Here is a 24286-nt window from a genome sequence, read left to right on the forward strand (position 1 = left end):
CTCCATCGCTGCCCACTGATCTCCCTCGGTGCAGGTGCTTTCACACACTGCACCGCTCATTTAAAAGTCATTCCTTACACAATGAAAGCAGCACGGCGCTCACACAGGTTATTTCCACTCCGCTGTGCAGCTTTTATGAGCTGAAGCTGGACTTCCCCTGCTATTTTCTTGTCATTTCCTCTGATTTCTTCTTCATTGTTTTCACGCCTTCAGCCTCGAGGCCTCTGCAACAGTGATGGTTTGAGATGAACCCTTTAACTGTCAGGCATGTGGACGCACTAGGCTCATTTGAAAAGGTTAAAATGGTTAAAATCCGTATTATTTTTTTGATTTTTCACATTTTTGATAGTTATCGTATCGTGGTGATTATAATACGAATGGTTACAGAATGGATTTTATTATAAGGTGAAAAACTGGGAGTAATGCTTAATAATGCTGTTATTTTATATCATATTGTTATTGTAGTACTTATGTGTTATAATTATTATTACTTTATTTTATTTTTATTTATGTAGGAAATAATGTTTTATTTTATATCATAGTATTATTTTTATAGTACTTACATGTTATACATCATTTATTTTATTTAAAAAAATATTTTTTTAATTTTTGTGGGAAATAATGTTTTATTGTCTATCATATTTTTATTATAGTATTTATATGTTATACTTCATTTTTATTGACTTGGATTTTAACTTTTTTTTAAATATTTTTGTAGGAAATTTATGTTTTATTTGATATCACATTGTTATTATTGTACTTACATGTTTTACTTAGTTTTAATTTGTTTTTATTTTTTGCAGGAAATAATATTTTATTTTCTATCATATTTTATTATAGTACTTATATGTTATTTATTCTATTTATTTTAATTTTAAATTAAAAACTTTTTAAAATTTTGTAAGAAATAATTATTTGTTTTTTATTTTCTACCATATTTTATTATAGTACTCACATGTTATACTTAATTTTGACTTATTATTATTTTTTGTTGGAAATAATTTTTCTATAATTTTATTATAGTACTTATAGTACGTTATACTTGATTTTAAATTTTTTTAACAAATAATTCTTTGTTTCTTTGACACATTCGATCGTCCACATAAACACAGGTGCATGCTAATAATTTACCCTGAAACCTTCAAAAAGAAAAATTATATTTTACATTTACCATTGATAATGATTAAAGAGTAAATAAAGAGTGGGTTCATTGTGGTTCATCTTTAACCTCAGAGCGATTATAACAATAAGAAGAAACATGTCTTTTGTGTTAGTTGAGCCTTCAGGCTGTGAAAGTGCGGCTCCCCTCCTCAGCATTTCCTGTTGTTTTGTGTCCAAACTGTGAATAAAGCCCTGATTGAAGCGCAGCTGCAGTGCTTCCTCTCAGACGAACCTGCTTCCTCAGTATTAATGTGTCTGTGCTGCAGCAGGAGGGAGGAGGGTACCTCACATTTCATCCTTCTCTCATGCATCCTCTTCCTGTTTCAATGGATGTTTTTATCACTGTGTACAATAAAGTGGAGCAGACAGACGGACAGACAGACAGACAGATGTTTAGACGGACAGACAGACAGACAGACAGACAGACAGACAGACAGATGTTCAGGCAGACAGGCAGACAGACAGATGTTCAGGCAGACAGACAGACAGATGTTTAGACAGATAGAGAGACAGACAGACAGAAAGACAGACAGACAGATAGACAGACAGATGTTTAGACAGACAGACAGACAGACAGAGAGACAGATAGACAGACAGATGTTTAGACAGACAGACAGACAGAGAGACAGACAGATGTTCAGACAGACAGATATTCAGACAGACAGATATTCAGACAGATGTTTAGACAGATATACAGACAGACATATACAGACACATAAACAGACAACAAACAAACAGACAGACGGACACACATATTCAGACAGACAGAAAGATAGACAGACAGACAGACAGATGTTCAGACAGACAGACAGACAGGCAGACACACAGACAGACATATACAGACACATAGACAGACATATACAGACACATAGACAGACATATACAGACACATAGACAGACATATACAGACACATAGACAGACACACAAAGAAACAGACAGATGGACACACATATTCAGACAGACAGGCAGACAGACAGACAGACAGACACATATACAGACAGACACATATTTAGACAGACAGATACACAGACAGACAGACAGACACATATTTAGACAGACAGATACACAGACAGACAGACAGGCACACAGACAGACAGACAGACAGAAACACAGACAGACAGACAGGTAGATATACAGACAAACAGACAGACAGACACATATTCAGACAGACACAGACGGACAGACACAGACAGACAGACAGATAGACAGACAGACAGACACAGACAGACATACATATACAGACAGACACATAGACACATATACAGACAGACAGATAGACAGACAGACAGACAGAGACAGACAGACAGACACAGACAGACAGACATATACAGACAGACAGACAGACAGATATACAGACAGATAGACACATAGACACACAGACAGTCGTGTGCTCTTATCCGCTCTCTGATTGGCTGCTGCGGTGGAAGCCGCGGCTACGTCACTCTGCCGCACACACCGGCTGTTTTCAGACAGTTGTCATTAAACCGCCGGTCTGTGTAACGGGCACCGAGGGAGCAGCTACGGACACTTTACACCTTTAAAAGTGACTTTAAAGTGACACGTTTAGCGCTGTTCTCTGAACCGCTGTCGACCAACAACACAGACATGGTTTTAAAGTCGGAGGACGCGGTTGGTAAGTTATCCTGACCCGCTTTAGTTAATGTGAGCTAAACCAGGCTAAACCAGGTTAGCAACGGGCAACTAGCTAATGTAAGTTGGTGTAACGCTATGTAACTGAACTGAGCATGGCGACGTGTTGTTTTAACATGGTTTGGCATTTAATTTCAGGGCAAAAGCAACAAGTCCCCGTCTGCCTGAGTCGTTAATGCTCTTTATTAAGTGGCACAAGGGATCCATTATTATTATTAATCTGGATTGGGGCCAGACCTCATGGGGGTTTGTGCTTATTGTGCAGCACTTTATAGTTCATGTGTCTATAAATGCAATCAATGCCCCCATTTGTTGGCTGGAAATGAAGGGATTGCCCTCAGAAATACTTTTTAGTCGACTTGGCTGCATACACTTATCTGCCCACATCTCAAATATATCCTACGAAATCACTAATAACATGATTTCTGCACAGTTGTGAGCCTGAAAGTGTGGGAGTTGAGATTAATTTGGATACAAATGATACAATGGCAAAAGAGTAAACACAATCCATCATCAATGTGCCAACTATGCCTTTGTTGGGACAGTAAACAAACTTTAAAGCCATTTTTTGTTTCGTTGAAATGATTTTCTATTACTGCACTTTGGCTTTTTTAGGGTAGCATAAAGGATTGTGGAGAAACTGCAGAAAGGTCAGTACATAAAGGTGTGAATGTGCCACAAAAACACCACAATTAACTTTAATTATTAATCATCTTCCTCACTGATGCACTAGTGTTTCCTTTGGCAATATGCCTGACAGTGAGGAGGTATGTTGTGGGTGAAATGTGCTTTAAATTAGTTTGAATCACTCACAGGTAAAGGAAAAGCTGTCTAAATGGACCACCAATAACATAAATTGTTAGTAAATGTAATGTAGCCTCCGTCAAATAGGAAATATAAGAACTACCAGCAGTACAGGGAGCTTTTTAATGGTGTTTTTCACAAGTGCTACCTTATTTTAAAGCATTAAATCCCACTAGAGACTAGACTACTAGACTTTCCCACCCTGAGAGAGCAGCTCAGGTTATAATTTTCCTCACTCCCTCTGGCTCTCGCGTGCAAGGATGTTTTTCTTTTTCTCTGTCAATGCACAGTTTGTTCTCCCCTGCTGCACGGATTAGTTTCTGCGTCCTTACTGGACTTTTTTTTTTTGAGTCTTAAGGCTGCGTGAATGCGATCAGTCACCAGGGAGTTTACCATAACCACAGGATTATATCATACTGTGTTGAGCTCGTTCTCCTCGGGGCCGGGGAACATTGATTGAAACGTATAATTATCGCCCTGTGAGCACTGAAATGGACAATTATTGCCTTGTGAGCGGAGCCGGCAAGACATTGAAACACTGATTATTCTCTGTACTGCTTTGCCTCGGGTTGTGGGTCAGCTGCAGTCCTGTGGGTGAAACAAAGAGCCAAAACGATGATGGAGCTGCTGTTGTATGTGTGTGTTGTTTTATCTGAACAAACATGTGATAAGCAGAGAAGGACGGGAGCTGTTTATTTAGTACTTTGCTATTTCTCGCTGTGTGTTTGTCGCTGGTGTCCAGGAGGTGTTAGTCATGTCTGCACCCTCCTCATTTCTGCACCAAACACTCTTTTGAAGACGCAAAACTGCACCTCCTCCTCATCTTCTTTCTCTCTTGGACACCGGTGTCCACGCGGGGGAGCTTGTGTTTGATGCTCCGCTCACTGAAGGGAGGGAGGAGTCAAGATGGACTGAGGGAGGGGGGGTGGGGGGTCAAGAGTTTTCCCCCTGACACACGAACACTTGCACACACTTGTCCTCATCCTCATTTAGCTGCAGGCCTGCTCCCCACCTCGCCCCTCTGCTGGAACGACTGCTCGAGGATTAAGAAGCAGGGAGGCTGGACTAGAGGACCGCGGGATTGGGATTGGGATTGGAGGGCTCGAGCAGGGACTGGACTGCTTTCGTACTGGGATTGGTGACTCAGTGAGACTTGTGGCGTGTATGAAAATAACCGGAGTGAGGATTCAAACCTTGTTTTCCGCTGCACTGGGACCACTGGGACAACTGAGACTGCAACAGACGCTTTCTCTGGTATGAACCTCCGGATTATGACACACACGTGTAGGTGTTCAGTGCGTCATCACAACTTCTGCATCGGCGCCGTTTTGCAGAAATGTATCTGAATGAGTGTGCGGCTGAATGTGTGTTGCCACGTCTTTCTCAGAAACCTCAGAAGAGCCGGAAACCCAGTCAGAATATGTTTTTTTTTAAATGTCTTCAGAGGATTATTGTGTTGCGTAAATTACAAACGAGAGAGTGGAAAAAGAAGGATAGAGAGTGAACTTCAGGCCTCTGGATATGTTGGTTGTCCTTAGCAGCTGGCACGACAAGGTGTCCCGTTACTTGCCAACACAAACACACACTCGGTGACCTCCGGACTATGCAGAGCAGCTGGTTGGATGTGTTGTTATTTACGTCAGGATGTGTGTTTGTTTGTTTGAGATGACAGTGGTGCATGTGCCCTCATGAATGCTGCTTATCTTATTTCCTCTTAATGAAAAACCAGAGAGGAAGTGAGCGTGAATGTCAGTTTCGGTGCCTCTCTGCTCACAAAGTGTGTTATTCTCGTCCTCAGGTTTATAATAAGAGCGGCTCCGCTCTACTTAAACCTTTCTCTGTGGGCAAAGGGTGTGTGTGTGTGTGTGTGTGTGCGTGTGTGTGTGTGTGATGAGTGAGTGCATCACTGTCTGTGTGTTTTCAGTAAATGATATCAGAAACCAAGGCTGAGGCATCTGTCGCACCGCCGTGGACTTTATTTGGCTTGAACATTGTGAGAGGCGTCTGTCTACTGTACACGTCCTTAGATTAAGTTTAAAGGGTTTAAAATATGAATTATAAAAGGATCATATGTTTATGTACTAGAGCTGAAATTTTTATAGACCAAATGATAAATCAAGAAATCAGAAACTAAAAAAGTAAACGGATAAATAGAGAGAGGTAAAATATGCTGTATAAAATAAACTAATGTCAGGTTAACTAATAATTGAAATAGCCCTCAGATTATTGTATATTGTGTTAATTTAGTATGTATATATATATATATATATATATATATATATATATATATATATATATATATATTGCAGCCCCTGTATACTCCATCTGCTGAGGAAGACCATGAAATGTGGTTGATAGCTCTGGAAAAATATATTAAATTGACCTTGAGTTAAGATTTCTTTTGTCCAAAGGGATCTTTGAAGTCTTATAGCCAAAATGATATAGTATTCTACTATATAGTACTTCCTTAATATGGTTAAACATACTTCAGTTTTAGAAGAAATTATACATATTAGGGCACGACCGAGTTGTGATTTTTAAGACCAATACTGATTATGAGAGGAACGATTCAACAATTACAGAAATGGCGGTCTATATAGTAAAACAAATTTTATACATTATAAAGTATATTTAGTTATATATATATATATATATATATGATGTATTACATTGTCGTCCAATTCTAAATGAACACTGAAATAATGAATAAATAGATCAGTAATATATAATAAATAGCTAAATAAACAGTACAATGTACTTCAATCGCTGAATATTTAAGTTAAGAATTAATAGAAATAAAAAATAAATAGCTAAATAGTACTGCTTGTTCAGTATCAATCAATTTCTTAACATTTAAATGAATAAATATAAAATAAATAGTGACATGACACCATTTCTAAAGCCAAGCATCGTTTTCCACATTAATATTCTGTAAAAAAACATTTTTACATCGGCACAAAATGATAGATATGTCGATGACAGACCAATATCGTCCGATAACATGGATAGTTATGTTTTTAATGGTTAGGAATTGAAGTTATTTGGCCAATAAATATCTGTTTTATGTCATTGTAATGACTAAAATCTTTGTGAAATGTTCTAATATTGATGAAACATGAGGTGTTTTCCGTCTTTGCTGCTCCAGAGGTTGATGCTGAGTAACTCGGTCGTGATGGCGAAGTGAAATGAGCAGTTTACTGGAATCCCTCAGCGTGACGTCTCTAATGAGGCAGACAAACAGCAGCAGCACAGCTCCATGTGTCCTCTTTGGCTCTTTCTTACTCGGCATAAATTCTGCCTTTCCTTCACCTCTTGTCGCCGGTTACAGCCTTTGAAAAAAGCAGCCATAGCAGGAGCTTTATTATGAGACACCCAGTGGAGAGACGACAATTATAGAGTCGGTATGTTGGGAAAATCTTTGATGTGCAACATGAAATATGCAGAACAGAACAATTATGTTTCATGCATTTCCTCTTTTTTTTTTCTTGTTCAAGTTTTCTTAAGAAAAACCACAAGTTGGCGACTGACGGATCCACACTTCCCTCCTCTTGTTATCGTTGCCCTGCAGAGATCATGTGTGTCTGTAGTTTATCAGAGAACACACACTTGCTCATGTACTGTTGAAGTGTAATTATGGCGCAAAATCATCCAAGGGTCTTTTTTACTGACAAATACATTCATTCATTCATTTACAACCGCTTGTCCCTGTCGGGGTCACCGGGGGGGCTGGAGCCGATCCCAGCTGACATCCTGCATGAGGCGGGGTACACCCTGGACAGGACGCCAGTCTATCACAGGGCACATAGAGACAAACAGAGACAGACAACCATTCACACCTACGGGCATCACTGAACCTAACACGTGCACGTCTTTGGACTGTGGGAGGAAACCGGAGAACCTGGAGAAAACCCACGCAGACACGGGGAGAACATGCAAACTCCACACAGAAAGGCCCCAGCCGGGATACACTCCTCTTTTCGTGTAACAACTATTTACGAAGAAATCTCGGGAGATTAGCTAACAGCTGGACGTGGCTAACACTGATTAGCTCGGGGCAGCACGTTGAACGCATTAAAACGTCTTTTTTAACCACTAATACTGCTGAAAATAACAGCAAACCTCTGCAGCAGAAGAGTCCCTACACAGAAAACAAAGCACCAATGGGCTCCTCCCTTTTGATCGACTTCGGTAATCCACTTGGATGGACTTTACTATGAGAGGAGCTGGTACATGGGCCACTCTTACACACCTGGACACTTATCTTCTTCTTTTTTTGTGCGATAACTTTATCCATATATATTTGACTAAGAGTTTATTGTTTATCTTATACTGTATTTTTTATACCTCCCTTGTGTTTTTGTAAGCTGCTGGAAACTCAATTTCCTCGCGGGAGTTTAGTAAGCAGTGAAATCTACGGTGAAATGCTGTTAAAAATGGAGATTGTGTTTTCGTTACCCATCATTCGGTTTATGATTAGGCTCAATAATGCTGTAAATAATAAGTAACAATGCATTGTTTTTGTTTTTTATGCAATCTACGGCACAAAGTAACATATTTATATAAAAAAGTGACACAATTTTACCAGATATATATTTAAATTTCTGTTACTGTTTATTCTTTACTTGTTTTGAAACCACAGTACTCCCACACGGCAGACTGTCCAACAGCTCTTATTTAAACCCTCTTTGTTTTGTTTAGTCTTCATTCATTATAAAGTCAGATGCAAAGAAACATCCACAAGACACCAAAGTTTCCTTTATTTGTAATATGTGATAAACAGCCAGGTTTTCTATCATTAATCCAACATTGCTCCAGTTCTCTGTTTGCATGTTTCATCTTTGATTTGTACACATTTGTGTTTGGGATTTGTTGTTCGTGGTATTTGCTCAAAAGAAGTCTGATAAAATAAGAGTTCGTCCTCCACTTCAGGGTTTGGATTCTGACGGAAATTTGATGGATCAAAGATTGTGTTGCCATAGTGACCCAGAGCTGTGGGCCTCTCAGGTCTCTCTTTTCTTCCTGTGTGTGTGTGTGTGTGTGTGTGTGTGTGTGTGTGTGAGTGAATATGTCATCATATTGGATCGTATCTGAGTGCTTCATGTCCTTGCCTCCTCAGTGCCCGATGACCTCAGTCCAGAGGAGAGACAGGAGCTGGAAAGCATCCGCCGCAGAAAACAAGAGCTACTGCAGGACATACAAGTAATAACACACACACACACACACACACACACACACACACACACACACACACACACACTCGACTTCCTTTCATTACTTCTTGGCCCTTTTTAGCCTGTTTCTATTCTCTGTCCTCAGTTATTACTGCCCTGTTGAGAAATGAACGGGAGTTTGTTCTTGTCCCTGCTGACAAAGTGTCTTTCTCTTCAACATTTTGGGCTCCATCTTTTACCAAAGCAGCGTTCAGCACAACTATAATTGTTAGTTTTAGACCAACACAGTTATAATTTTCACGCCCAGCGCCCACGTCGTGTAGGTAGCAAATGTACTTGCTTACTTTCTTGGTGTGTTGTTCTATAAATGAGGTGTGGTCAGGGGCATTGTTATCTGGAGGCAGCAGATAGACCAACGAAAACCTGGTGTAAAGTCACAGGCGCAGTGTTTTCCTGCTTTTAAAGGGCGCTTTCATTTCACAGACTGCTGTAATATCCGTGCCTCCGTGGCTAAACCATAGATTAGTAATGAAAATAATTATTTTGATTAATAGCGCATGGGTGAAATAATACACCAGTAATGAAAAATATGAATCACATTCTCTAAAACGTGGACAGAGCAGGAGAAACAGAAACTTCATTGATTATTTCAGAGGCTAAACGTTTAGTTCTTCAGTTTTAAGTTCAGCTGCTTAAAAGTCCCATGATATTTGCTGCAGCGACTTTACTGCGTGCCTGGAAATGTTTACAATCACTGAAAGCATTCACTGATCATTAAATAAATCACTAAAGAAAATCCATCAGTTCAGCACGGTTTAAAGAACATCAGGCTACAGAGGGAGTGAAAATCATTCATTCAGGTGGATGATTTAAGCGTACAAGTGGATTCAGATAACATCAGAGCTGCTCCGCACTTCATGCTTGTTGAGACACTTATTAATAATAAAGTTTATTTGTATAGCACCTTTTATACATGAGTGTTTTACAACAAAGAAAGTACATGCACCATGTGCTACACATAAAAAAGATCCTCATATAAACTTCAGATAAATGTTTGAATGCGTGTTTTGCACTGAACGAGGACTGCGGATCAGGAAGGGATCTTTTAAACGTCAGTATGAACAGAAGTAACGATTACAGCACGCAAAGAAACAGTTTTAATGACAGACTTAAATAGTTGGACCTTTCCTTTTTAACCATTTGAATGATTTCAGATACTTGTAGGGATGACAGAGTCATACAGTGCATTCTTTGCTTTTTACGTTTTTATCTCTTTGTGTGAACGTCACATTGTTCAGGTAGTTTTCTCTCTGTGTGTGTGTGTGTGTGTGTGTGTGTGTGTGTGTGTGTGTGTGTGTGTGTGTGTGTGTGTGTGTGTGTGTGTGTGTGTGTGTGTGTGTGTGTGTGTGTGTGTGTGTGTGTGTGTGTGTGTGTGTGTGTGTGTGTGTGTGTGTGTGTGTGTGTGTGTGTGTGTGTGTGTGTGTGTGTGTGTGTGTGTGTGTGTGTGTGTGTGTGTGTGTGTGTGTGTGTGTGTGTGTGTGTGTGTGTGTGTGTGTGTGTGTGTGTGTGTGTGTGTGTGTGTGTGCGTACATGACCACCAGACCGTTACTGTACCCATTCAAGACAGATGAGCCTCTTTGTGTGGGCTGCATGTGCACCAGGGGGGTGGACCTCGTGTACATGTGTCCCCCAGCTCTCTCTGCCTGGAGGGACAGTTTGACCCCCTGCCTCAGTTTCCCCTTCAACCTTAAATAAATTAGCGAGATTATCTGTGTCAGCTCTTTATCTGGGTTCATTTGTTTGGCAAGATTAGTGAGGATATCTGGATTTACCATCAAGAAATCCTAAAAGCTAAATAACAACCAATAATGACCTTGAACATATCATTCATTATGATGCATGTGTGCTGGTTTGTTGTGGATGTCAGGATTATTTTCATCAGAGCTGAGACCGTTTCATGGTGATACATGAGATAAATAAAAAATAATAGATACATTCATTGACAGAAATGCAAACGCCAGCTAATTCAATAGTTTAACTAGTTTTTTAATATAAAATCTTGCAAATTTCCTAGTTTCAGTCCGTCAATTATTCGTCTTTTGTGATGATAAACTGCACATTATGCGGGTTTTACACTGTTGTTGGAGCAATTTCATGATATTAACATAAGCTTTAGAAAGTTGTGCTGAGCATTTTAAAGACAACATGTATAAAACATGAACAAAGATAGTGAAAATAGTAATTAGTTACAGCCCTAGAAGACTACAACTTAAATCTGTGAAGAGTTTGTCACACTTTATTTTGAGCTTTGGAGGAAACCTGAGCACAGTCAGGTTGTAAAAGCGTCACCTCTTGGGAGTTTTTAGTACTGAATGGAGTGAATGGAGGCATACAAATGGATTCATACTTGTTATAACATATAAAAAGGGCTGGAACACAGTGGATATAGATAAAACAAATACAAACAGGAAGCAGGGATCAGGCTACAATCAGTTAATTGTACACAGAGCTGATTTTGCCCGACTAATGGTGCAAAACTCAAAGATGTTCAATGATACAGTGATACTAAACACAAAGATATTCAATGATAGTGATAATAAACTCAAAGATAGTCAATGATACAGTGATAATAAACTCAAAGATGTTCAATGATAGTGATAATAAACAAAGAAATCCTTTGAGGATCCGAAACCAGAAAATATCCGACACTGTAGGATACACAACGTATGGATGACTTTAATATTAAAACTGTTTATTTACGTTAATCCTCTAATCAATTGATTAGAAAAAGTTGAGTTAATGAGTCACAACGGGGTTAATGAATATTATTAAGACAAAATATGTCGGACAAACCCTTCCACCCTTTCAACTCCGTATAATCAGTGAAATAAAAATAGTGCTTATTCTTTTAAATAACAGATGTCTTCGGTCATTAAACAGACAAAAAGATTGGATAAAGGTTCAGAAGAGATTTCAGATTCCATAAAATGCCATCGAACCCCATCACTGCTCCTCGGTCAGCAAGGTGGGCGACCAAAACACACGTACGAGCACGCACGCACATCCCAAACACGGCCTCCGGGCAGTGGTGCGACTAGATTGATGGAGGTTATTACCGAGGTCGACTCTCGTTCGGCGCTTCTCTCCTTTAAGCCCCGCCCTGTCTTGCCCTGGGGTGCGGATGGGTAATGACCCATGAGATATTCCAGTGATGGAGACAGAGGACACTGTTGGTTTATAATGGGGAGTAACCATGGAAACGCACATGCAGGAATCCAGTTAAGTGATGTTATTTGTCTCGTTTACCTGGTTTTCACACACACGTTACACACTGCACACGCTCACTGAGAGTTGAAGCCCAAATCTGAGGCCTCGTCCACCTCTTCTTCTTCTTCTTCTTCTTCTTCTTCGTCTTCTTCTTCTTCTTCGTCCTCTTCTTCGTCTTCGTCTTCGTCTTCTTCTTCGTTTCCGTCTATAATTATCTTAACTCAAACTCTTTTCTGCTGGGCTCAGTGTTTCTCCATCTGTTTCTGTCCTCTCCTCTTTCCTCCCGTTACCTCTGAGCTCTCGGGAGCAGCTTCGCTAAGCCAGTCAAAGTCTTTGATCCTGCATAGTCCCGCCGTCTCCCCACCAGTGTGGCACTCAAACAGCCCGAGGGAGGGGGCTGGTAAATCTGGGTCAGCGCGGGGGAGAGGGAGCCAGGGGAAGGGTGGTCGGCTCTGACCCCAGAACAGGTGCTACGGCTCCCAGAGAGGATTTTCTGTAGAGGGCGGCTGTTCCACAAAACTCCTGCGGAGAGGAAGAATGAGTCGGCCCGAGAGAGTAAATCATGTCTGCACTTTTTGTTTTTCCTTTCTGGGTCATCGCTTCTGTAAGATCGTCTGAACGCGTCGGTCAGTGAGACGTAGCCGGAACAGACAGCCATGTGTAATGCATTGCGCTGCCGGTGAGATCAAAGCAAAAAGGTTTACGTAAAGGGTCAGACATCACATGTACACATCCCCGTTTCATCTCTCTCCTCCTCTCTGTCTGTCTGTCTGCTCTCAGAGGCTGAAGGATGAGATCGCAGAGGTGACCAATGAGATCGAAAGCCTGGGCCTGACTGAAGAGAGGTAAAGTATCGCTCAACCGTTTCTGCGCTTGTGCGTGGGCAGCTGTGGTCCACTCAACCTTTTTTGTTTTAGTGGAAGTGCATTCATGGACGTTTCACTCAGAACAGTGTGATTTAAGGCCGTAACTTAACTACAGTTAATGTTTACATTATTGATTCATCTGCTGAATATTTCCTCCAATGATCGCTTGGTGTTTAAAACATAAGAATAAACGGACATCACATTTCTCCTGAGCCCGAGGTGACGTCTTCAGATTGCTTTTAATTTTAGTCAGTGATAGATATTCAATGACAAACACAAGGTCTGCTTACTTTACTTAACTGTTCTTGGAGCTTTCAGCCGTATTAAAGCGTCTCCTTCTTCAGCTGTAAAGGGCTGAGGCCCCAAGGTCGAGCATGAAGCTCCACGCTCACAGATATTTACTTAATTCATTCATGATTCAAACTTTATTTATCCTCGCAGGGCAATTCAGTTTGCAGCCTCAGTCACATGAAACATAGAGACAACAAAAACACATACAGCATCAGTGCCACGGGTTGGCATGGGCAATCGCAGGTTACTATGATGTAAAACACAGAAGAACAACAAAAGTGCACATTTCAGAAGCTGGAGCCGTTTCTGCTTGAGCAGAAGTAACTTCAAAATTGATACTTTTTCTGTCATAATCAAGTTTCTTTTCTGTTTAATATGTTTTCTAGGAAAAGCATGCAGAGGAATAAACAGATGGCCATGGGCCGAAAGAAGTTCAACATGGATCCCAAGAAGGTGAGAACAAATCAGGCTCAAACAGATGAGTACAGAACAGTAACAGATAAAAGGTGTATTGCTGTGCCAGAAAGAAGACAAAAAGCCAGAGTCCTGTGTGTTCGATGCTGAAGAAGTTTAATAACTCGAGAACAGAAGAGTCGTCAACACTCAAACAGCAAAGATCAGATTCTTATGGCATGAGATGCGCTATCATCTCATTGGCTATAATGCATAAACGTGACCTTAAGGAAGTGACATGAGTGTTATAATTGAAGTCTGCAGCCGCGTCTATCGGCCCGCAGAGTTGGATTAAAGGCACAGAGGGAACCGTGAGCCTAACTGACAAAGAAGTAATCCAACAGAAGCTCACTCTACTAACCAGGACTGAACATTAAACCCAAACTCTCCAGGGAAAATTAAACATTACGTAACAATGATCGTAGGGTTTTATGATTTATGAAACCTCAGAAAATAACGCAGTATGACCCAAAGATATTCAGGTCACATTGACAATAACGTGCTGCAGCCAGAGAAATAACACATGATCACTTAAGTTTCTGCCTCATTGGACAAAAACTCATTTCTGTATTTCTGGTCGGATCTTTTTCAGCGTCTTTGTGTTTTTAGTGAAGGATGTTCACGTTCTGATTTTCTCCCTCAGGGGATTCGCTTCTTGATTGACAGCTCCCTGCTGAAAAACACCAGCGACGACATCGCACAGTTTCTCTACAAGGGGGAGGGGCTAAACAAGACCGCCATCGGCGACTACCTAGGGGAGAGGTGAGTGAAACTGGAGACGATGCTTCTAACTGATGATAATCACTTTTCACTGCTGACGTTTTGACTCGTCAGAGAAGAGAAGCAGAGTTGTTAGCAGGGCCGGAAGTTCACTTTCTGGCAACAGTGTTTTTTTTACCAGACAAATATTTTTGGGGCCTAACAATAAAGGTGAACGACTCAGAAAATACATAAGAATTGTCCTTGAACTTGTACAGAATCCACATTAAAGTGCTGTTGAGTTATTAACCAACTTAATCTCATTAAGGACTCACTGATAGTCTTATTTATTTAGTTAACACCCAACTGAAATCCATTTTCTTGTCTTCTTGTTTTTTATTTTGAAAGTCCAAGAAAACAGGGCTTCCTTTGCACTGTAGGCTACCTGATTGGTCAACAAAACAAAACACTTGCTCAGTGTTGTCTTATTGGCTACACACCAACGGGGCAGGTAGATTGACAGTTTCACTCGCCACAAAAGTTACCCGACTTTGGCGTGTGCCAATTTCCTGCCCTGGTTGTTAGTAATAATTAATTCTATTCAAGTGTCCCAGTAAATAATGACAACGAGTCAGAAAAGCAGCTAAATGGAGTTTATTATTTACACGTGTGGTGTTTTTTTAATCACAGACCTGTTCAAAAGGTCTATTCCTCATCAGAAGACCCAGAAAACCTGGATAATCCTAATTAGAGCTGGACGAGGTGGCCAAAATCTTCTATCCCGATAAATATATATAATTTTATTTCTGGTGATTCAATAAATAGTCTATATGGAATAAGAACATGGTAACGCTCATTGTGTTCATCTTTTTTCTCATTTTATGAACAACTAGAGCGAAAAATCTCAACTCCTAATATTTCAGATCAGATTATCTGAGAAATTTGAGTCAATATGCGTTTGTTGTTATCAGTTTATGACAAAATCGTGATGATGTCATCACGTTCTGAGTCATTTGAACGATAAATGATCATATTGAATTATCGCCCTAACCCTAATATTTGTGCAGCATTGAGGACAGATCAGGCTTTATCAACACACAATGATACAACATTTGAGTTTATGATGCGTTATCCGCTTTAAAACATCATCACATCCAACACTGGGGGAGTTAAACAGATTCATTCTCTGAATCCCATCTGTTTACTTTCCCTCCGTGTGTGTGTGTTTGTTTGTGTGTGTGTGCAGAGACGACTTCAACATTGAGGTTCTGCACGCCTTCCTTGAGTTGCACGAGTTCACAGACTTGAACCTGGTTCAGGCGCTCAGGCAGTTCCTGTGGAGCTTCAGGCTGCCCGGCGAGGCCCAGAAGATCGACCGCATGATGGAGGCGTACGCCCTGCGATACTGTCGCTGTAACCCCGGAGTGTTTCAGAGCACAGGTACGTGTGTGTGTGTGTGTGTGTGTGTGTGTTTGTGTGTTCAGAAACTTGTTTGTACTTAACTCTTTGGACGAGGATAAGTCAATAATTCTTGTATTCTGGCCATAAACTGTATGAAAAACATGCCACAGACAATTTTAATCTCCATTTATGTTGAAATCATTTTTATTTCTCTGGCGTACACAGGTGTAACGTAAAGTCCACACGTTGTCTGCTTTTACAGATACCTGTTATGTGTTGTCGTTCGCTGTGATCATGCTGAACACCAGTCTACACAACCCTAACGTGAAGGACAAACCCTCCGTTCAGAGATTCACTGCGATGAACAGAGGCATCAATGACGGAGGAGACCTGCCGGAGGAGCTGCTCAGGGTTAGAGACGCTTATTTTCAGAACAATGGAAAAAGAAAAAGTCATAGTATAGTTTGTTATAAAAATGAAGAAAAGAAGTAGTATAGTATGTCATTAAAAATGGAAAAAAAATCATAAAAATGTAAAAAAGGTTATAGTATGTCATAAAAAGTCACAAAATTAAAGTCATAAAAATGTAAAAAATCATAAAAATGGAAAAAAGTCACAAAAATGAAAGTCATAAAAAATGGAAAAAAGTTCATAGTATAGTTTGTCGTAAAAATTAAAAATAAAGTTATACTATGTCAAAAATGTCCAGTTGATGTTCAGTTAATAAAATGTCTTAATTTAGTAACAAAGCAGCCAAAGGAACGATTAAACAGCACGTGTATCTTTATTTAAGAACTTTAGGTTAAAGTGTGTAAGCATCACTTAGGCTGGGGAAATTTAAATTACATTATGTACTGTTGTAATTAATTTGACCATCATGTATTACTGTATATATTGCCTTTATAATCTGAATCTGCGAAGAACGTAAATGTACAGTATTTGCCTCTGAAATGTATTGGTCGTAGAAGTATAAAGTAACTTAAATTGTACTTCGGTAAACGTCCTTAGTTACGTCTCATCTCGTCTGTCGTCTCTCCGTAGAACCTGTACGACAGCATCAAGAACGAACCCTTCAAGATCCCGGAGGACGATGGGAACGACCTCACGCACACCTTCTTTAACCCCGACAGAGAGGGATGGCTGCTGAAACTGGGTACGTGGTGAAACGGTTCATTTAATTTAGTTCTGAGCTCCTTCAGTCTCGATCCTGTCGTCAGTTACTGTGAGCTGGACGTCCCTCTAGTGGACAGAATACGTAACAGCACCTTTAACATGTAGAGGACACACTTTATGTTTTTTGTGATGTTCCTTTGTTGACAATCTTCTCGTTTGTTTGTGTTTCATGGTTTTTTGACTCCAGGAGGTACGTACCCTTAAACTTAGCTTTAACGCACCGCTTTGCTTCTGAGCTGCCCCCCTCCTCCCTGCCTCTCTCTGTGTTACGCCCTGATGTGAAAAAAAACAAAACAAACAAAGTCGTTTTCACATCTGTTTTTTTTAACTGCTGGCCGCCGACCCAAGTTCTAACCTCAGCTTTCGTCTTTGCGATCAGTGGGCCGAGTATTTAACCCTCCTCCCTGCTTCAGAGTGTCGCTGTCGTCATATAAAGTCCCGCTTTCTGCTCCAACAACTAAAGTTTTGTGTGGTTATTTAAAGCCGTAGCTCACCTGTAACCTCTCCTCAGGTGGACGAGTTAAAACCTGGAAGAGACGCTGGTTTATTCTCACAGACAACTGCCTCTACTACTTTGAATACACAACTGTAAGTAGTTCCTGTTTGGCTTCTTTATAACGCACAAGACATATCTGATAAATGCCGTGTTTAAGCTGAAGTCAGCGCTTACATTTATTGTCTCTCTCTTCTGTTTACAAGGATAAAGAACCCAGAGGAATTATCCCACTGGAAAATCTGAGTATCAGAGAAGTCGATGACTCCAAGAAACCGGTGAGCGCTCTCTTCCCTCTTTGCCACATTTTCTCACATAATCGACCGTTTCTGCACGTTTTCTCTCTCAATGTAAAAGGTTTTAGCTCAGTATCGTGTCAGAACAGGGGACGGAAATGGCAGATTTCTTATGGTATAGTGTCATAAAAATGTAAGAAAAAACAAACAGTGTAGTTGGTCAAACATTTAAAAAAAAAGAAAGTTATAGTATAGTTTGTCAAAAATATAAATAAGTTATAGTTTAGTTTATCTAAAATATAAATGTTATAGTTTAGTTTGTCAAAAATGTAAATAAAAAAACAAAGTCATAGAATGTGATGAAATATAAAAATAAAAAAAACAGTTGTTCTCAGATGACGTCCAATCGTCACTGTTTTCCATAAATTAACTTCACAGAATCCCACGACGACGACGACAGTGATGAAGTTCACGCACACTTAAACAGCCACCCTCTTTGGACAAAGATTCATTTTGAAATCGAGCGAAAAACTTGAATCTGTTGGAAAATCACGTTTAAGACGCTGTTTAATAAAGTGTAATTGAGGAGCTTTTTTCCAAAACGCTATAAATCCATTTGAATAGTTTTCAGGAAAATTACATTTTTTTACCTTTAGACCCACACATTTGGTTAATATTCAATGTATCTTGTCAAAATGGTTTATTGGCTCAGTCTGAACATGTTGAACGGACGGATGACACAAAAAACTCTCCCGCTTCAGAGCGCCGCCATGTTGGATTGCATAGAACGCTCACTGAATTCGCGGTTTGGAAAGGAACTGCATCTTGAGACCATTTTAAACAAGGAAATACAGCGATTTGGCAGAAACACTGATGAAGCAGTGAATAGGTTCTGTATACAGCAAAGTGGCTCAAACCTGCTTTTATCTTGTTTTGGAAAAGAGCTCTTCAATTCTTTGTTTTCGTCTTTAAATCGTCCAGTGCTGCAGATCCAGAGCAGCATCTCACCACAGTTTTGTTCCTGGTTATTTTTTAGTCATCAGGAATCCATTTATTCTTACTTTGTGTTCTTCAGACGTTTCCTGTTGACGTAAATCTCCTGACTGGTCTTTTGTTCGTTGTCCCCTCTCACAGAACTGCTTCGAGCTCTTCATCTCGGACCACAAAGACCAGGTGATCAAAGCGTGCAAGACGGAGGCAGACGGACGCGTCGTCGAGGGCAACCACACTTTTTACAGAATCTCCGCCCCGACTGCAGAGGAGAAGGACGAATGGATCAACAGCATCAAGTGAGCCGCGTTTAAACTCTCTCTTCCTCTCGCAGGTGATCGGTACGAAGTCTCGTGTCTAACCCTCCTCCATCTTCCCCCTGCAGAGCCGCCATCAGCAAAGACCCGTTCTACGAGATGCTGGCGGCTCGGAAGAAGAAGGTCTCGTCCCTGAAGGGGCTGTAGAGCTGCTGAGGGTCAAACGTTCCTCTGTCACCATCAGTACCGACACCTCGCTCTCTACAGACCTCTCTTTGAACTCTGCACTACCGTGAAAGTTAAAGTTTCTTCTAGTCATACGAGTTAGTTGTATGGTGAGGATATCCTCTTACCTTTTCATAAAGCACGTCATACCCTGAGCTCTGAGGAAGGGTTGAGTACGGCCGAAAGTGTCAGCTAAGGGCGCACTCACACGGTCCGTCCGTACCTTGCCCCGTGCTTTATGCTTCTTGCTGCCTATACGTCATCACGCCGTAACACGTCACACGCATTGATGACGTCATCGTGATGCGTCGCTTTGTTTACAAATCTTTCGGTAGACCTCAGAGTTTTTGTGCGTCTTGTCGACTCTTTTTGAATATTTACATCGACCAAATCTGCAGTAAACACTCCACCTCCGCATCACACCAACGTGAACCTTTGCCGCCATTGTTTTAAATGTCCGCGCATGGTCCGTCAAGGTGCACATAAAATGAAGTCAGAGCCGCCATAGGCTTCGTGCTCGTATATGTCCAAACGAGCCGTGGTAGGCAAGCGTACCTCTCATAGCTGCGGTATCCTTGTACTCACACTGGTCAAACAAGCTAGACTTTAGCCGTGAAACGAGCTTGGGCACGGTACGGACGGACAGTGTGAGTGCGCCTTAAAAAAAGCTAAGAGGACGTCCTTACCATATAACTGACTCGTCTGACTAGAAGAAACTTTAACCATCAGAACGGATAAAGACGACAGTAGGAATACCATCGATCTGCAGCACTGTGCCCTCTGGTTACGACTCCCACGCCTTTTTAAAATGTGCCGTCGTGGTTTGAAATACTCTGATTCTCTTCAGAGCGCCTTCTTGCGGACTCAAACAGGAGATGCTTCACTCAGAATTAGGGATGTTAATGTTTATACCATCAGTGAACACAAACGTAAATATGACTCATGGGGGCGACACGTGCAACCACACATCCCTTTTATTGGAAAAGCTTTTTGGAGGGTTTAAGAACCACCAAACTGTTTTAGTCGTGCGTTAGTGTCGGTCCTGAGAGTCACGAACGAAGCGAATAAACTTGCTAGTGCTGTATTTAAGAGCTACGTGACGCTTTACCTGAGGACCGGCGGTTGGCTGCACGACGAGAAGTATGTCCGAGCCTCCCCGTTAAAACCCGGTTAACGAGGTTCGCATTAGCATCCCCAGTGAGAATGAACGTCACTGAATCATGAATTTACTGTATTTTGTTTGTAGATAAAGACGAGGTGAGAAAAAGACCCTGCTCATAAAGACACGGTGCTTTACAACAGAAGGAGTCGAGCTCGGGTTTCCAAACACTTCGACTGGAAAACAAATCCTCTCGTCTGAGACGCTGGATCTTCTCGTTTAGTCCGATGATTCTGCCGTAAAAATGCTCTTTTCTAAGCCTGTTTTTTCTTACTGCTGTCGGTGATGCAAATAAAGGTGAAGCATAAATAGCTTAATATTTATTTATCCAGATTTATTGTAATTTATTGTTGAGTTTTGTCTCAATAAAAGTTTGCAAACAAACATTTAACTGTGGTTTGTTTTCTTAGTGTAGTTTGTCAGATCAACGTTTGTTCTTTATAAGTCATAAAAAAGTCATAGTTGTCAATAAAAAATGAAAAAAGTCAGTTAAGTATGTCATAAAAAGTTCTAGGTTTGTCATAAAAATGAAATAGTCATGGTACAAACGTTTGTTTTTTAACGTCCTGGTACAAATTTTTGTTTTTTAAAGTCCTGGTACAAACGTTTGTTTTTAAAGTCCTGGTACAAACGTTTGTTTTTTAACGTCCTGGTACAAATTTTTGTTTTTTAAAGTCCTGGTACAAATGTTTGTTTTTTAACGTCCTGGTACAAATGTTTGTTTTTTAACGTCCTGGTACAAATGTTTGTTTTTTAACGTCCTGGTACAAACGTTTGTTTTTTAACGTCCTGGTACAAATGTTTGTTTTTTAACGTCCTGGTACAAACGTTTGTTTTTTAACGTCCTGGTACAAATGTTTGTTTTTTAAAGTCCTGGTACAAATGTTTGTTTTTAACGTCCTGGTACAAATGTTTGTTTTTTAACGTCCTGGTACAAACGTTTGTTTTTTAACGTCCTGGTACAAATTTTTGTTTTTTAAAGTCCTGGTACAAACGTTTGTTTTTAAAGTCCTGGTACAAACGTTTGTTTTTTAACGTCCTGGTACAAATGTTTGTTTTTAAAGTCCTGGTACAAATGTTTGTTTTTAAAGTCCTGGTACAAATGTTTGTTTTTTAACGTCCTGGTACAAACGTTTGTTTTTTAACGTCCTGGTACAAACGTTTGTTTTTTAACGTCCTGGTACAAACGTTTGTTTTTTAACGTCCTGGTACAAACGTTTGTTTTTTAACGTCCTGGTACTTTGAGTTAACGTCCTGGTAAACATGTTTGTATTTTAACGTCCTGGTACAAATGTTTGTTTTTTAAAGTCCTGGTACAAACGTTTGTTTTTTAAAGTCCTGGTACAAACGTTTGTTTTTTAACGTCCCGGTACAAACGTTTGTTTTTTAACGTCCTGGTACAAACGTTTGTTTTTTAACGTCCCGGTACAAATGTTTGTTTTTTAAAGTCCTGGTACAAACGTTTGTTTTTAAAGTCCTGGTAAACATGTTTGTTTTTTAAAGTCCTGGTACAAACGTTTGTTTTTAAAGTCCTGGTACAAACGTTTGTTTTTTAACGTCCTGGTACAAACGTTTGTTTTTTAACGTCCTGGTACAAACGTTTGTTTTTTAAAGTCCTGGTACAAACGTTTGTTTTTAACATCCTGGTACAAACGTTTGTTTTTTAACGTCCTGGTACAAACGTTTGTTTTTTAACGTCCTGGTACAAACGTTTGTTTTTTAACGTCCTGGTACAAATGTTTGTTTTTTAAAGTCCTGGTACAAACGTTTGTTTTTTAAAGTCCTGGTAAACAAGTTTATTTTTTAACGTCCTGGTACAAACGTTTGTTTTTTAACGTCCTGGTACAAATGTTTGTTTTTTAAAGTCCTGGTACAAACGTTTGTTTTTTAACGTCCTGGTACAAATGTTTGTTTTTTAAAGTCCTGGTACAAACGTTTGTTTTTTAACGTCCTGGTAAACAAGTTTATTTTTTAACGTCCTGGTACAAACGTTTGTTTTTTAAAGTCCTGGTACAAACGTTTGTTTTTAACGTCCTGGTACAAACGTTTGTTTTTTAACGTCCTGGTACAAATGTTTGTTTTTTAAAGTCCTGGTACAAATGTTTGTTTTTTAAAGTCCTGGTACAAACGTTTGTTTTTTAAAGTCCTGGTACAAATGTTTGTTTTTTAAAGTCCTGGTACAAATGTTTGTTTTTTAACGTCCTGGTACAAATGTTTGTTTTTTAACGTCCTGGTACAAACGTTTGTTTTTAACGTCCTGGTACAAATGTTTGTTTTTAAAGTCCTGGTACAAACGTTTGTTTTTAACGTCCTGGTACAAATGTTTGTTTTTTAACGTCCTGGTACAAATGTTTGTTTTTAACGTCCTGGTACAAACGTTTGTTTTTAAAGTCCTGGTACAAATATTTGTTTTTTAACGTCCTGGTAAACATGTTTGTTTTTTAACGTCCTGGTACAAACGTTTGTTTTTAAAGTCCTGGTACAGATGTTTGTTTTTTAACGTCCTGGTACAAACGTTTGTTTTTTAACGTCCTGGTACAAACGTTTGTTTTTTAACGTCCTGGTACAAATGTTTGTTTTTTAACGTCCTGGTACAAATGTTTGTTTTTTAACGTCCTGGTACAAATGTTTGTTTTTTAACGTCCTGGTAAACAAGTTTGTTTTTAACGTCCTGGTACAAATGTTTGTTTTTTAACGTCCTGGTAAACAAGTTTGTTTTTAACGTCCTGGTACAAACGTTTGTTTTTTAACGTCCTGGTACAATTGTTTGTTTTTTAACGTCCTGGTACAAATGTTTGTTTTTAACGTCCTGGTACAAATGTTTGTTTTTAACGTCCTGGTACAAACGTTTGTTTTTAAAGTCCTGGTACAAATGTTTGTTTTTAACGTCCTGGTACAAACGTTTGTTTTTAAAGTCCTGGTACAAATGTTTGTTTTTAAAGTCCTGGTACAAACGTTTGTTTTTAACGTCCTGGTACAAATGTTTGTTTTTTAACGTCCTGGTACAAATGTTTGTTTTTTAACGTCCTGGTACAAACGTTTGTTTTTTAAAGTCCTGGTACAAATGTTTGTTTTTTAACGTCCTGGTACAAACGTTTGTTTTTTAAAGTCCTGGTACAAACGTTTGTTTTTTAAAGTCCTGGTACAAATGTTTGTTTTTTTTAAAGTCCTGGTACAAATGTTTGTTTTTTAACATCCTGGTACAAATGTTTGTTTTTAAAGTCCTGGTACAAACGTTTGTTTTTAAAGTCCTGGTAAACATGTTTGTTTTTAAAGTCCTGGTACAAACGTTTGTTTTTTAACGTCCTGGTACAAACGTTTGTTTTTTAACGTCCTGGTACAAACGTTTGTTTTTTAACGTCCTGGTACAAACGTTTGTTTTTTAACGTCCTGGTACAAACGTTTGTTTTTTAAAGTCCTGGTACAAATGTTTGTTTTTAACGTCCTGGTACAAACGTTTGTTTTTAACCTCCTGGTACAAATGTTTGTTTTTTAACGTCCTGGTACAAACGTTTATTTTTTAACGTCCTGGTACAAACGTTTGTTTTTTAACGTCCTGGTACAAATGTTTATTTTTTAACGTCCTGGTACAAATGTTTGTTTTTAACGTCCTGGTACAAACGTTTGTTTTTAACGTCCTGGTACAAACGTTTGTTTTTTAACGTCCTGGTACAAACGTTTGTTTTTAACGTCCTGGTACAAACGTTTGTTTTTTAAAGTCCTGGTACAAATGTTTGTTTTTAAAGTCCTGGTACAAATGTTTGTTTTTAACGTCCTGGTACAAACGTTTGTTTTTAACGTCCTGGTACAAACGTTTGTTTTTTAACGTCCTGTTACTTGGCTGTTAAATCTGAATGAGCTCATCTGGTGTGAATGTGAAGCTACAACAGTTCAAGCGTCACGCAGAGATGGAAAAACATCAACTTTTATCTTTTATCTTTATCTCATCAGTCACAGCATCAACTGTCACTCCCTGCTTTTCTATCTGC

At 39.6% G+C, this 24286-nt stretch overlaps 1 protein-coding gene across 2 annotated transcripts; it reads left to right on the plus strand.

Moving 5' to 3' along the window:
- The first annotated feature begins 2662 nt into the window (after nucleotides 1-2662).
- On the plus strand, nucleotides 2663-20668 carry LOC310960899 (cytohesin-1). 2 transcript variants are annotated; one of them, XM_083932737.1, is made up of 12 exons: nucleotides 2663-2795; nucleotides 8733-8815; nucleotides 12835-12899; nucleotides 13598-13664; nucleotides 14308-14426; nucleotides 15610-15803; nucleotides 16027-16175; nucleotides 16806-16918; nucleotides 17447-17525; nucleotides 17637-17708; nucleotides 18801-18955; nucleotides 19042-20668. In XM_083932737.1, the coding sequence occupies exons 1-12, from the start codon at nucleotides 2768-2770 to the stop codon at nucleotides 19118-19120; spliced, it is 1203 nt and encodes a 400-aa protein (XP_083788863.1). In that variant the 5' UTR covers nucleotides 2663-2767; the 3' UTR covers nucleotides 19121-20668. The 2 variants fall into 2 exon arrangements, with proteins under 2 accessions (XP_083788863.1, XP_083788864.1); XM_083932738.1 differs by lacking the exon at nucleotides 2663-2795 and adding an exon at nucleotides 4714-4870.
- Nucleotides 20669-24286: the final 3618 nt, after the last annotated feature.

Source organism: Echiichthys vipera (assembly GCF_963691815.1).
Source record: "Echiichthys vipera genome assembly, chromosome: 18".
In the NCBI taxonomy this organism is placed as follows: Eukaryota; Metazoa; Chordata; class Actinopteri; order Perciformes; family Trachinidae; genus Echiichthys; species Echiichthys vipera.